Below are 13,924 nucleotides of genomic sequence, written 5' to 3'. Positions count from 1 at the left end.
AGCAGGAATATGTGGCTCTTATATGGATACTAATGAATATAGTGAGGGAAGCAGAGAAGATGAGGAAGCACAGCAAAAACATAAAGCAAAACTCTGTAGTGGATGAAGGGAACCTATGCTTTGAGTACAGGTCAATGAATAGGGTAACAGGTTATAATCAAATTAATTTGAGATTATAGCACTTTAGGTGGTGAATTAGCAATAAACAATGAATCAACTAAATAATTGCAAATCTAATAGGCAGTCAGTGAGTCAGGCAATTAGGAGCAAAACTGCCAGGCAAGACAACTGTGGTAGCAATTTAAATGCCAATCGGTCTAGTGGAAAAAATCAATCAATTGATTAACTACAGAACAAAAACAAAATTAAAGGGATTTAGTGGGGAGTAGATTAGATAGGTAGCTAATTTAAAAGAAATGCAGATGACTCACAGGCAGCTAATGGAAAGGCCTGATTGAACTCGCAGAGTTATCAGTAATTGCAGAAGCGGGGGAGAGTGTCACCTTCGGTAAGGTTTGTTGTCTCTATTTTTGTTCCTGGTACTTGCCCTACTTAAAAATGGAGGCAAGGAGAATGGCAACAACCCTTCAATGGAATACAGTTCTCTCACTTTTCTCTCTTCTCTGCTTTCGTCCTGCTGAGCATTTGCAGCAGCAAACCTGTGACTGTGAAGGACTCCCATTTCTGTTCTGTCCTGACTCCTTTTCCTTTCTGAACAACTCTTTCCTTGTATTATTCTTGTGCACTGAGTACCAGAGGTTAGACTTTTTCATGAACACTTCCGTCTGCCCAGGGGGTGCTGAACAGATCCATATTGTTTTCTAAAATCTCTGGCAGTGTTTTTCTTCTTCCTGGCTGGGGTTCTGTTTCTCTTTCTACCTTTGCCTTTGCTCCTGTCTCCGGGATCATGCCGCTTCTAGCTTCTGACTTTTTCTGTCTCTCTGAAGTCCCATCTTCCCCAAATGCGTTTAGTACCTACACACTAGCACTAGAAACTCAGATTTTTACAGTTTGTAACCCCCAAAGGATTGTGCATGCAAATGGCACCCACAACCTCTGAGGTCATGTGAGGTCATAAGTAAGATAAATACTGTAAGGAAAGGAAACCATTTTTATATCCAGCAACATGCTAGGACTCAGACCTAAATACTAATTATCTTTGTTTTTAAATTAAGAATGGGCATAAGGAAGCCCTTTTCACAAGAGAAGTAAATGTGTTGTCTGACCAGGCTGACATATCTATAATACAATGATAATGGAGCCAAAACAGCAGTTGGGTGCTAGCTATGGCATGGAGGGCAGTAGCATATTTTAAAAGCATGACCTGGCTAGTTCTTAAATAGTCTGTGGCTGGTATAGTAAGGATTTTGTATCTGTGCTTTTCCTAACCAGATATTAACAAGTCACATCTGTATGGATTGTACTTTAAAAAAAAAAAAGATAAATCCTGTCAATCTCATTTTATTTTGTATTTACACTACTGCTAGTAGAACCATGTCAGTCAGGGGTATAAAGAGGTGTAAACTCTGACAGGCATAGCTGGGTTTGCAGAGTAGACATTATACCAGTAAAACTCTACTTCTACCACAATAGTTGGGGACTAGTTTTATTCTGGTTTAGTCTGCACCAGCAGTTCTGCTGGCATGACTATTTTGGAAAAATGGTGTGAGAAGATCACATCCTTAGCTGACATAGCTGCGCTGGCAAACCCTGGGTTGGACAGAGCGAGGCTGACAGAAGGTTTTTGTTGACTTAACTGATGTTGCTAGGGGAAATGGTGTAGCCAGGCTGGGAGAGAAATCCTTTCTGCAGGTATAAGCTGCATCTCTACTTGGGGCTCTGCAAACATTGGTTCAGAGCAGAGGCTCTTATGCACAGTAGCCCCATGTCAGTAAAAGGCATGGCTCTGTTAGTATAGCATCTAAGCAAGGAGTACTTTGCTGATATTGTATATGGTTGCTCCTGTTCTGACAAAGCGTGCCTAATGTAAGTAATGGCTGTGTTTTTCCTATAAAGATGGGCATCCAGCTCCAACCTGTCTCACCTCACCTGCCTTGTATCATACATTTATTGGAACACTGAAAAAGAGAAACCAGTACTGCGGCTTGTTATTGTATACTGGCCAATTGCCCATCAAGAATGATGTGTGGGGGTGGAGCGAAGGGGGCTGGGATGGAGTGCCACCACCTAATGCCCCATGCTGCTGCTGTTCTACCTCTTGCTGGGAGTGGGGTGGAGGAGCTGAGGCCAGCACTGCTAGCCTCGGCACCCCACGCTCTGTCCAGTCCTCGGCGCAGCTTTGGAATCATGGCAGTGCTCCCCCATGCTTGGAGCACTCTGATTGGCTGTTTCCATCAGCCAATCAGAGTGTGACTAAAGCATTATGGACAGACAGACAGACAGACAGACTTAGGCTTTTATAATATTAGAGCTCTGGCTCTAAAGGCTGTTCTGGGGAAAACAACACTGACAGCGATACTGTGGTATTCAACATGCTGCTGTTGTGAACCATTACAACTTGTCCTCCCAAAGACTTTTCGGACAAAATGTGATCTGACCAGCCTATCTGCACTGTTCCTTTTTATGCTGTGTATGTATAACATTATCATGGAATAGGTAATAAAAACAGGTAGAAAAGGAGACTTTTTTTTACTGTGAGAAGGAATTACTTGTTTGACGCTTCACTGAATCTTCTTTTAGGAGCAGTACTAGCATTTGGGCTAAATAGGCAGTCTAGCCAGTAGCCCTTTTCATTTCTATCGCTCATGTAATCCTAGGATAATAGACTACTTTTTGTACCCATTGGTAGGTAGCTATAGCTATGTTCAGCGATTACTTTTGGTGTTTGACTTTTGTACATGCTTCTAACAGAGTAGAATACATATTGATCATCTTTCCTTTTGTTCTTCAAGCTTGTGACTGTTGAGGAGCACAACTTCCTTACAGAAAGCTTGTACAATACTGGGATTTTAATTGTCTGGGATCCAGCACCATACCATGCAGAAATTCATGAGGTAAGTTAAGAGTTGGGTGGTAAATAAGCCTCAAATGGTTTAAGGGCAACTCTTGGGAGCACCTATACACAAGCACGGAGGCTGCTCCAATGCACTGGAATTCTAGCACATTGGAGCAGGCTTGATTATTTGAGTCTGCTGGAGTGTAGCAATTGCGATGCTCCAGCAGCCTCCTATATCTTATGCATCAGCATCTCTGCATTCAAAAATTCAGCACCATTTTTAAGTGTGGGGATGCCAATATAGGAGATGCAGTAGCACTTTAATTAAAGCACCTCTCGAAGTCACTCTAATTAAAGCACTGCCCAGCGCAGGCCGAGAGCACCTGTAAAAGTGCCCTTGGCTCCTTTCTTACAAGACATTCCTGTGGGTCAAGGGTCATTTTTTAAATGCCATTCTTGTTCATTTCTGTGTCGTACTAGAGTAACAGTGTACAGTGCTGAAAGTGCCTTTTACATCTTAATATGTAATTAACTCATGAGAAATGTAAGCCTGAAAGCATCTGCAGTGTCTCTCGTTTATTACTGCACTAAGTTCCCCATGGTCCAATCCCACGTTAAGGTGCCCACTGCTGCCTATAACAACAGACTTGCTGCAGCGAGCGAGAATTCTCATTTTTTCTTAGATTTACACTGGAGGGTCTGAACAAAGTGGGTATTTTGTTACTGAAGACATGAGTCTTCCATGGACACGATTTGGGGTAAGGTAAATAGTTTAGGGGAAACCCTATGTAAAGATAAGCAAATTCTTCTTCTTGGTATTAGCTAGTTTTTTTTTTAAGATTCATAAATTAGAGTCGCTTATGCAGTAACTAATGTAGCTAAAACTTGTGCTGGCAAATTTCAAGAGAATGCAGTCTTGACAGAAAAAAAGCTATGTACTTCCCCTAACTTAGTGTAAGCAGTGCTCAGCACCAATACTAGAACAGCCCACACTAAGCTTTTCATGTTTTGGTACGGCATCCTGTACCTTGTTTTTAGAGTACCGTATGCCACTAATGCCATCCTGGAAATTGGCGAGACCAGGACAATTCAAGACTCTGGAGAAGCCTTCAGATTGATCACTCCTAGTCAGCTATATCAAATATGTATGGAGAGCAAGACTGAAGAGTTTCTATCCATTTAAGCAATTTTTCACTTACTTGACATATAGGGCATGTGTAGACGAAAGGGGGGCCCTAAGTTGAAGCGGTGGGTTTTTAAAAACACCGCTTCAATTTAAGGCTGAATAAACCTCTGTCGTGCACACACCTGACTTACCTGCCTCTCTGGTGGCAAGGAGGGGAGGGTGAGCTGCTAGCCAGTGGAGTGGTCCCTGCGCTGCTGTGGGGCTGGTGCTTTCCTCTGCAGCAGCGGTGGCCCCCCGCCAGGTGACGCTTGCCTGCAGGCACCCAGCTTGGGCGATCCTGGGGGGCACTGCAGCCGCAGAGGGAAGCACTGGGCCCCTGTGCAGCATAGGCAGGCTCCAGGGGAGCAGAAAAAAAAAAATTGGTTCACCGCTTTTCTTGGGCAGAGCCTGCTTTCCTGGGCTGCATGGAGCCCAGTGCTTTCCTCTGCAGCTGTAGGGGCAGCAAACTAAAACTCCTCCTCCTCGGAGTTTTAGTTTGCTGAGCCCCAAGTCATTTATGGTGTGTTATGCTGCCAAATTTCCTACAGCGGCTGGAATTAATGTGCAATGTGCCACCAAGGCATGCAAGCACCAACACCATTAAAGCAATACAAAAACATTTAGCTGCTTTAAAGTGTCATGCACACCCCCCCCCTCATTTTGTCTACACATGGCCATAGATAACTGGAGTTTGTTACAGTGTAAGCAGTAGGGAACACACAAGGGCTGGCATTGTATTAAGTAGTTAACCAATATTCATGTAAGTGGAGTACACCATGATTGCACAATGGGTCCATTAGTAACCATTCCAGTTAGGTCACTATTACAGTGAACATTCCTCTTTTTTGGTAGTTATATAGATTGCTCCTTCCTGGCACTGCATTAAGAACCGGTCTATGTTTATTTGGTCCCTTCTTCCCCTCAGAATTGTTCAGCCTCCTAGCCTCACTTTAAATTATAATAGAATAAAACCAAAAACTGCATAATGTTGAGGGTAGGAAATAGAGAAAGTTTGTTTGTTTCTTTAAATAAAAAACTACTTGTCAGTATTTGTACTGAAGAGAGATTTAGTAACTTGAGGTACTGTAGCATTCTTGGGGCTTTGGTCTTCTTCCAGGATCAGTTACTGATGTAAACTGGCAGTATCAGCAGTAAAATGAATAGGCACATCATCATGAGTTCAGGACTGAACCCATAGGCTAAAAACAGACCAGTTTACCCCAGGACAAAGAATTTTAGCTTGGGTTCCTAGAGACTACATGCTCATTGTCCTACTTCAAGTACCTGTGATGTATGGGGACAGTCAGGGTTAATTCAAAGTAATTGCCATTCAAGCTCTGTGTGTAAATGATTGTCATGACCTGTTTTGGTTTTGATTTTGATTTTGAGCCAAAACCCAGGACAATCAGCCCTGGGTTAAACTGGTTTTAGTCTCAGTTTTCATCGTTGTTGGTGATCTCACACGGTCAAAGATGATCAGTACCCTGGGTCAAGTAAAGGGTTGTAGATGAGTCTGTTGATGGCTAAGAACGCCAATCATAGAGCCACAGACTCTCTGGCAAATGCCACAGGTGGTGATTAAAGGGAGGGTTGGACCACGAATTTCTCAGTCTTGTTTCCTTTTCTTCTGTTTCTGTTGTTTTTCTGCCTCCAGGGCAAGACAGTTTTTTCTCAAAGTAAGGTGCGCCTTCATAGGTGGCAGAAGAGGGGTGGGGTAGATGGGACTTGGCCCCAAAAAACACGGGGTAATGGTAGGGCCACAAGGCCCCAGCGGTGAGGGAGGGAGTGGGACACAGGCAGGAGCGGGGGCTGGGGTGAGTGGGGTCTTGACCAGGCTGGATGGTGGGGCATGCGAAGGCCTGGGGTGCAGAGGCGGCTGCTGCTGTGTGCTACACTTTGCTCCCTGCTACAGCTGCCCTACACACTCTGCCCACCCAGCAGCGGGATGCACGTGGTGTCGTATGACTCTGAGCAGCCGGGCTCAAAGTACAGTGTGCAGCTGCAGCCACCTCTGCCCTGCGCACAGATTGGGGGGGAGGGGGGAGGGGGCATGTGCCCCCCGGGCCTCTGCTTGTCCCACCACCTGGCCCAGCTGGAGTCCCACTTGCCCCAGCCCCCGCTCCTGCCTGTGTCCCACTCCCTCCCTCACAGCTGGGGCCTCGATCTGTCCCTCCCCGTACAGCCCTTTCCCCTCCACCTGCCCCTTTCCCCACAGACTTACCTGCTCAGCCCCACCAAATATTTTTTTCTCCCTCTGCCTATGTGCGCCTTCTCTCACAAAGCATTGCCATATAGCCCTGCCGCAGGCTAGGTGTTCTCAATTTGTGGTGTCAGTGCCACACTTCTTAAGGTTTGCTTTGAAGGTGCTTTGCATGAAGTGTTTCCTCTGGCCCCCATGAATCCTTTGTCTTTGGCTGAATTGGAAGTATAGCAGTTGTTTTGGTACAGGTTTCCCTCAATTTATGTGAGTTCTTTATATGCAAATTCTCTCTTATGCGATGAGTATATTTAGACCCAAAATTCGATATATGTGAGGTAAATTTGCTCTTACGCGATCAGCATAGATGCCCCACCCAAGCAGGTAAGTCTGTGGCGGGGAGGGGAAAGGGCCATGGCCCCACTCACCCCAACCCTGGCTGCAGCAGCCCTGGGAGCAGCTGGTGCCAGCTGTCTGCAGCCACTGGGCTGCACCCCGTCCCCCCACATCTGGGCTCACCCCCTCACCCCAACCCTGGCTGCAGCAGCCCTGGGAGCAGCTGGTCTGCTCCTGGGCTGCGCTGTACCTGGTGCAGGCAGCTGATGTCGGCTGCTCCCAGGGCTGCTCCAGCATGGGCTGGGGGGAGTGCTCCCCCCTTTCCTGCCTTGGGCTCCACTTGTCTGCACTCACCCCAGCCCCGGCTGCAGCAGAACCAGGGGCAGCCAACACCAGCTGCCTGCACCAGGTACAGCGCAGCCCAGGAGCAGAGGTGCATGGGGACAGGTGGAGCACGGTGCAGCCCAGTGGCTGCAGGCAGCTGACGCTGGCCTTGCCCGGGGCTGCTGCAGCTGGGGTTAGGGTGAGTGCTGCTCTGTTCCCTCTGCTTTGCTGCCTTGTGCAGCCCCAGGAGAGGCCCCTCTCCACTGCCCCTTCCCTAGTTTTAGGCTCATTCCCTCCCTCACTGCCATGGGAACCTATCCCTATTTGTTACATTGTAAAGTGGGTTCGCTTTATGCGCCATTCTCCAGGAACGCATGTACAGCATAAATCGAGGGAAACCTGTATGTGTACATCAGACATGCACACACAATGCCCTGTCCACTGCAACTGATGTTGAATAATCAACACTTCCATACTAGTGGTGTTTTAGACAAGAAAAGAAACACCTTGACTGCTTTAGTAATTCAGTATTTGTGCTATTTTAATCAAGCTTTAATGTAGCATTCCAGTGCCAGAAAGCGTGTGATCACTCAGGCAGTGATAGAAATATACAGCATTTCACAGTTCAGTTTGATAGCACTATTACAGACGAAGCCTGCAAAATGACAAATAAAAGTTTCCAAACTCAATCCATCATGAGTGGCTAGAGGACATAGGGATGTGAGATGGGCATTCATGCTTTCCAAGACATCCTTGGAAAGAGAGGGGAGGATGGTGTAGAGCCTGGGAGACCGGGATTCAGATCCTTGCTATGTTATAGACTTTCTGCAAGGCCACCTCTGCACTAAAAACACTTTAATAGTATGAAAATACTGTTAAACTGCACCAGCAAAGTGCTTTGCGTATAAATACAGCTATAATATGAAAGCTGTGCTTTGTACCAGTAGAGAAAAATGAATACCACCTCTGTGGTGTCTGGTGTAATATTGTGACCAAAATACTTTTATATCAGATTTGTAACATGACTCTTCATCCTAATTAAATGAAGTTTGAGAATGATGTAAAATGACATGCTGCATTTCATGTCGTCTCCTCAGCATCTTCTTAGACCAAATGGACAGTTCCATGAGTTGTATGATACAGGGGAGAGGATACAAGGTGGTATGTTTGAAAAGTTTGGAGTTGAAGGGAGAAGAAATGGGACGTTCTGCGGACTTTATTGCCGTTGAGCTGTTCCATTCAGGGTTAAAGTTAACTTGTATTACTACAGGATGACAGAGATGTAAGTCATGCAAACTCCCATGTGGCAGCTCCCCTTGCCTGTAAAAATTACATCTCCATAACCTAAGGAGGGTGAGAATCATACCTTTGCAGTGAGACTATGTTGTTCTAAATTGAATTGAAGTGGGACCTGAGGTAACCTGGTGTCATACGCTTGTTCATTTGCATCATACCTTTGAAGAAATGTGCTTCATATTATCTTTAAAGCTATACACTGGTATTCCTGGAAGGAACATTTTTGTGGATGCTGTGCCAGGGTTCACACTTCTGGTGCACAGTATTTGTTCCACTGTACTTGAGTCCTTCCAGCAGCCTATTCTGTGAGTTAGAATGCAGGTAGAATACCAATGGAGGACAGGTTGTTACCTGAAACACGAGTCATTGGGCTTCATGGCAGGGGTGGAGCAATAATACACTTCTTAGGTTAATGGTATCATGAGAGATGATGATGAGAGGGAACACGACTCTCCCATGTTACTTTTGTTTTCAAGTGGTATAGAAAACTTGACTACAATTTTTTGGAAACCTATAAGAAGTATCGCAGTCAGCATCCTGAGCAACTCTTTTATATACTGAACCCAAAGATGGAATGGGAGCTCTGGGATATTCTGCAAGAGAACTCCTTGGAGGACATCCAGCCTAATCCACCTTCTTCAGGAATGCTTGGTAAGATAATTGTCCAGCAAATGCTGGTGTTGATTAATTTTGTATGGGGCTCTTGCACTCATTGAAAAAACTGAGTTCTGTTTTTCTGTTTATCAGAGTCAAAGCAGCCCATTAGAGCTTCCTAACAATGATCAACTTCTGTTAAATATAGTTTCCAACACAAAATAGCAGCCTAACCAAGTAAGAAATCACTAGGTTTTTAGTACCTTCAGTGTAGCATAGATTTAGAGGATAGCCAGACTCAGCCTAATCACAAGTTCAGGCTACAACATCAGTTGCAAACTTTTCCTGGTGCCTGGTATTACTAACCTGTACAACCAGAGCAACACTCAGGAGGTACTAATCTGAATGCTGTCAAACACTTTTCATGTCTTTCACTGTTTCTCAGTTCCATTGCTTTTTATTTTAGTATACAAAGAAACTTTCTTGCTATCAGTAAATAGTTTTCAAATGGATAAGTTGTTACCCATCTTATGTATTGAATCAATGTAGTTGAAAGCAAGAGTGGACATAAAGAAGCTTGTCAGAACTTAATGACAGATGTGAAAATGGGAAATACAGGAAACCCTCACTATTCGCAGGTTCAGCATTCTCGGTTTCAAATATTCACAAATACCGAACCCGCATTTTAAATATACGTTACACACTTACAGGAGCTCCTCAGGACCTCTGCACTTGCTGCTGCTGGGCTCCCACCACCCTGCTCCCACCATCACTGCCGGAGCTGTGCCCCTCCCCCCCCAGCCACTGGGGGCACTGCATTCATGAACGCAGACGGCATTCACGAACACGGTGCCTTAATTGCGGATTTCGCCATTCGCAGGGGATACAAGAACGTATCCCCTGCAAATGGCGAGGGTCACCTGTAATTCCATTTTGGCCAGCCCGTGTCCAGCAAGTTGAAGTATGATTTATCACCCTGTGCTGCTCAAAACATTAGTGAAGAGCTTGTTATTCCTCTCATATGTAATATTCTGTTGTGGCAGAGATTTTATTTCTTTTACTGTAATTGGGAGCAAAATGAAAAGGAACCAACTGCTAAGAACAAGTTAAAATTAAATGACCTGAAGAATTAAGTTTACCATCTTATTTTCTGGGTGAATATCAAAATTGTTCTACCTCAGTTATCACCTTACTGATCTCAAGAGGGCACTCAGTTCTGTAAGATATACACACGCATACATGCTGGACATTGTATGAAATAATGAAATCACATTTCTGCAAACCGGAGTTCTTGTTTCTCGACCCAAGCTCATTTCTGACTCCAAGACTATTCAGTTAATGCTACTGTGTATTAGTATAGCCTGGCCACTGACTTTAAAAGCAAAACATAATGCAAATGATAATTGTTGGTTACTGCAAGTGCAAGACTCCTGCACTACTCTGATGAATTGCTCTGCCCCTTGTCTTTCTTGTGATCCAGTGATTGTATTGGCTTGTATAATACAATGTCACAAATATTTGCAACATAAAAAAAAAAAAAAGAATCTGTTGTAGCATTTGAAAAAGTTCCCTCAGTCTTCCTTCCGGATCACAAATCTGTTCAGATCTGAAATACAAAATATTTCACTGGGATGTGAGAAAATAAATATTTGGGCTAGGTTCCCAGTTACATACTGTCTGTTTTATACCACACTGTGATCAAATAAAGCAGGCCCTAATTATCTTGCATGTAACGCCATTTGAGAGCTGCTTTGCACAGGATACAGCTTATCAGTTCATTAGGCCTATTGTCATTAACTGCATTCCAGAATTACTCATGTGCTTCACACAAAGACACATGAGGGCAGCACAACCTCATATAGGGGATCTGCTGTAAGCGTGGAGAGTAGCAAACAATTCACTTGTGTTGAACTAACTTGGGGTGGGCAGTTAGTTGAGCCTGAGGGCCACATAGGAAGCTTTGATCAGCTCTTGCACCTGCAGCTGGTGTATGTGCTGTTCCTGGATGGAAGGAATAGCGAAGAAATCAGAGGCTGGCTTGCAATGCAGGCAAGAAAGCCAGTCAGTTAAAATGGAAATGGAGGTGTCAGGGGGTGAGGGACAGGCAGAGGGGTGGGGGGAGAAGGCAGTTAGTTGAGCCTGAGGGCCACATAGGAAGCTTTGATCAGCTCTTGCACCTGCAGCTGGTGTATGTGCTGTTCCTGGATGGAAGGAATAGCGAAGAAATCAGAGGCTGGCTTGCAATGCAGGCAAGAAAGCCAGTCAGTTAAAATGGAAATGGAGGTGTCAGGGGGTGAGGGACAGGCAGAGGGGTGGGGGGAGAAGGGGGATGTAGCAGAGCAGGTAAAAGTGGAGAGGTACCTGGGGAGTCTGATGTCCAGCAGGTTGTAGTGCATCAGAATTCCCATGTCTATATTGAGTCAATGAGTTTCTGTACCTAGGAGGTTGATGAAGTGCAGTTCATAAGCTCATCTGTGAAAAGTGCTTTGTAAATTCAAACAAGCACTGAACCTTGGAAACCTCATCACCAGAAGCCAACTTCCTACAGCCCAAAACACAGTGAATGGATCCAGGCCGTGCCATGACAAGACATGCAAAACCTGGCAACAATATCTCCAGTATGGAGATATCTTCACGATACAATGCATAGATTCATAGATGTTAGGGTCGGAAGGGACCTCAATAGATCATGGAAACACTGCTGGGTCTAGATGACCCCAGCTAGATACTCATCTAACCTCCTCTTGAAGACCCCCAGGGTAGGGGAGAGCACCACCTCCCTTGGGAGCCCGTTCCAGACCTTGGCCACTCGAACTGTGAAGAAGTTCTTTCTAATGTCCAATCTAAATCTGCTCTCTGCTAGCTTGTGGCCATTATTTCGTGTAACCCTCGGGGGCGCCTTGGTGAATAAATACTCACCAATTCCCAGTGAGTGCCCAAATCAGGGCACTTGGTGCCATGATGGAAAATATGTAGGAGACACCAAGCAACAACTGCATACCAGAATGACTGCACACTGAAAATCTATAAAGACAAGAACAGAACACCACCTGTCTCGTCTCTCAGGCCTGATCCTCAAAGGGAATTTACAAACCACTTTTCACAGATGAGCCTATGAACTGCGCTTCATCAACCTCCTAGGTATAGAAACTCATGGACTCAATATAGACATGGAAATTCTGACGCACTGCAACCGGCCAGACATCTGACTCCCTAGGCACCTCTCTACTTTTACCTGTGCTGCTACACCCCCTCTCCCCTCTCCAGCCTGTCCCTCGTGCCCTGATGCCTCCATTTCCATTTTCACTAACTGGCTTTCTTGCCTGCATTGCATGCCAGTCTCTGGCTTATTTACTATTTCTTCCATCCGGGAACAGCAGACACTCACACCAACTGCAGGTGCTTCCTCAGCCTGACGAAGTGTTTTTCAACCCAAAAGTTTGCATCCCAGGCAGCTAAGCTGAACTCTCCTGGAGCCTCGCTACTCCACTGCAACCAGCAAGCCTCAGGCCTGTCCAAGACTTGATGGGTCTGGGCTTTCCCCAGCCAGAACTGTGTGCATGCGTGTGGTGGCTGGAGGTTATGGCACCTCCTACCCGCCTTTCACCAGGAAGATCCTTGGTCCTGGTATTTCCTGGGGCTGCTGCACTGCCGGCAGTCCCACCAGGCCTCCCAACCCTGGCAGAGTGCAGTTTTAATGGTAGTGCCCAGGACCTGGGGCCTCCTCCTTCCCCATAGCCCCAGGCCATACCTTCAACTTAATCTTGGCATGGGAGCTCAGCAGGGACATGTTCTTCCCCTGATGGCTGGTGATGCAGTGAGTGCCCCCTCCAGCTCTGAAAGTGGGCCATTAAATGTTTTTTAAAAAAGGAAATAGGTGCAGATGGAGTGAGGAGGGTGGCACTCACTCTGTCTGCACCTGGACCTTGGGGAACCCCAGCAGCAGGAGGTTCTCCTTGAGGAAGGATGGTGGGGTCTGGTGCCTCCGGACCCCACTGTGGAAGCCATGCCCCTGGTCCACATTGGCAGCGCCTGTGGTGGAGGAGGAGACTGGCTGGTGGATGGCGTGCTAGCATGGGACAGTGCATCCCCCTCTTCCGTGTCCCCCCACCTCCACCCTTCTTCCTCCCTGACTCTTCACCAGCACCTCTGTCTGCTAATTCAGGCTTTGGCTGCTGCATACACTATCCTTCACCCTCGGGTCACACATGATAGCCAGCACATGGATCATACTGGACCACAAGGGATCAAGCCATTTCCTTATGTCCTCGTTCAGCTGCCTCACCAGTGCTTGGATGTCTGGTGACAGTGGCTTGCCCCAGCCAGGAACATTGATCTGAAGTTTCCTCACTACAGGGATCACCTGGCTAAGGAGGGCATTGCCAGCTCTGAGGGTCTTAGTGGCCTCAAGGAAGGGCTTGAGGACCAACACCTGAGACATGGTATCCCCAGTTAAGGGGGCTGCTGATCCCAATCTTCCCGAGCAAGGCCATCTTATGGATGGCCCTCTGTTGCTCCACCAGCCTCTCTAGCATCAGGCATGTGGAGTTCCACCGAGTCTCCACATCTTGCATGATTTTGTGCTGCGGGATGTTCGGCTCTGCTTGTTTGTCTCGCAACAACTTGCCCCCCTTGATGCTCCAGTGGAAGTAGCCTGCCACCTTCCTGCATTTGGAAATGAGCTTGCAGGTGGTGCTGGCACCATCACTGGCAGCCCTGACTACTAGGTAGAGCTTGTGTGCTACAAAACAGTTGCCAACAGAATTGGCATCACAGACCACCTTGACAATATTGGCCCCATTGTCAGTGAGCTAACCCTGACCAGCAAGCCACCCCTGCACCAAGCACTTCATGGCTCCCATGATCTTGGTTGCCATGTGGGACTCATCCATCACCTTGGCTTGAAGGAGAGCCCACCAACTGCCTGACTGGTCTCACCAGTGCCCTGTGAGGGAGACGTAGGTGTGATCTCCACCCTGGCTGCTCCAGATGTCCAAGGTGAAGTGTAAATACTCCCTGCATGCCTCAGACAGGGAGGGCACCACTGTCCTGCTGA

General features: G+C 46.5%; 1 protein-coding gene across 1 annotated transcript in view; it reads left to right on the top strand.

The window, feature by feature from the left end:
• The window catches only part of ST6GAL1 (ST6 beta-galactoside alpha-2,6-sialyltransferase 1), a 175,512-nt gene that overhangs the window by 157,552 nt on the left and 4,036 nt on the right, over positions 1-13,924 (top strand). Inside the window, 2 exon segments of the mRNA XM_025209396.1 lie at positions 2,913-3,014; positions 8,751-8,925. Coding sequence (XP_025065181.1) covers positions 2,913-3,014; positions 8,751-8,925 — 277 coding nt within the window.

The sequence above is a fragment of the Alligator sinensis genome, unplaced genomic scaffold (assembly GCF_000455745.1).
Source record: "Alligator sinensis unplaced genomic scaffold, ASM45574v1 scaffold572_1, whole genome shotgun sequence".
NCBI classification, from domain to species: Eukaryota; Metazoa; Chordata; order Crocodylia; family Alligatoridae; genus Alligator; species Alligator sinensis.
Note: the sequence above shows the minus strand (reverse complement) of the source record. Positions and strands in the feature narration are given on the sequence as shown.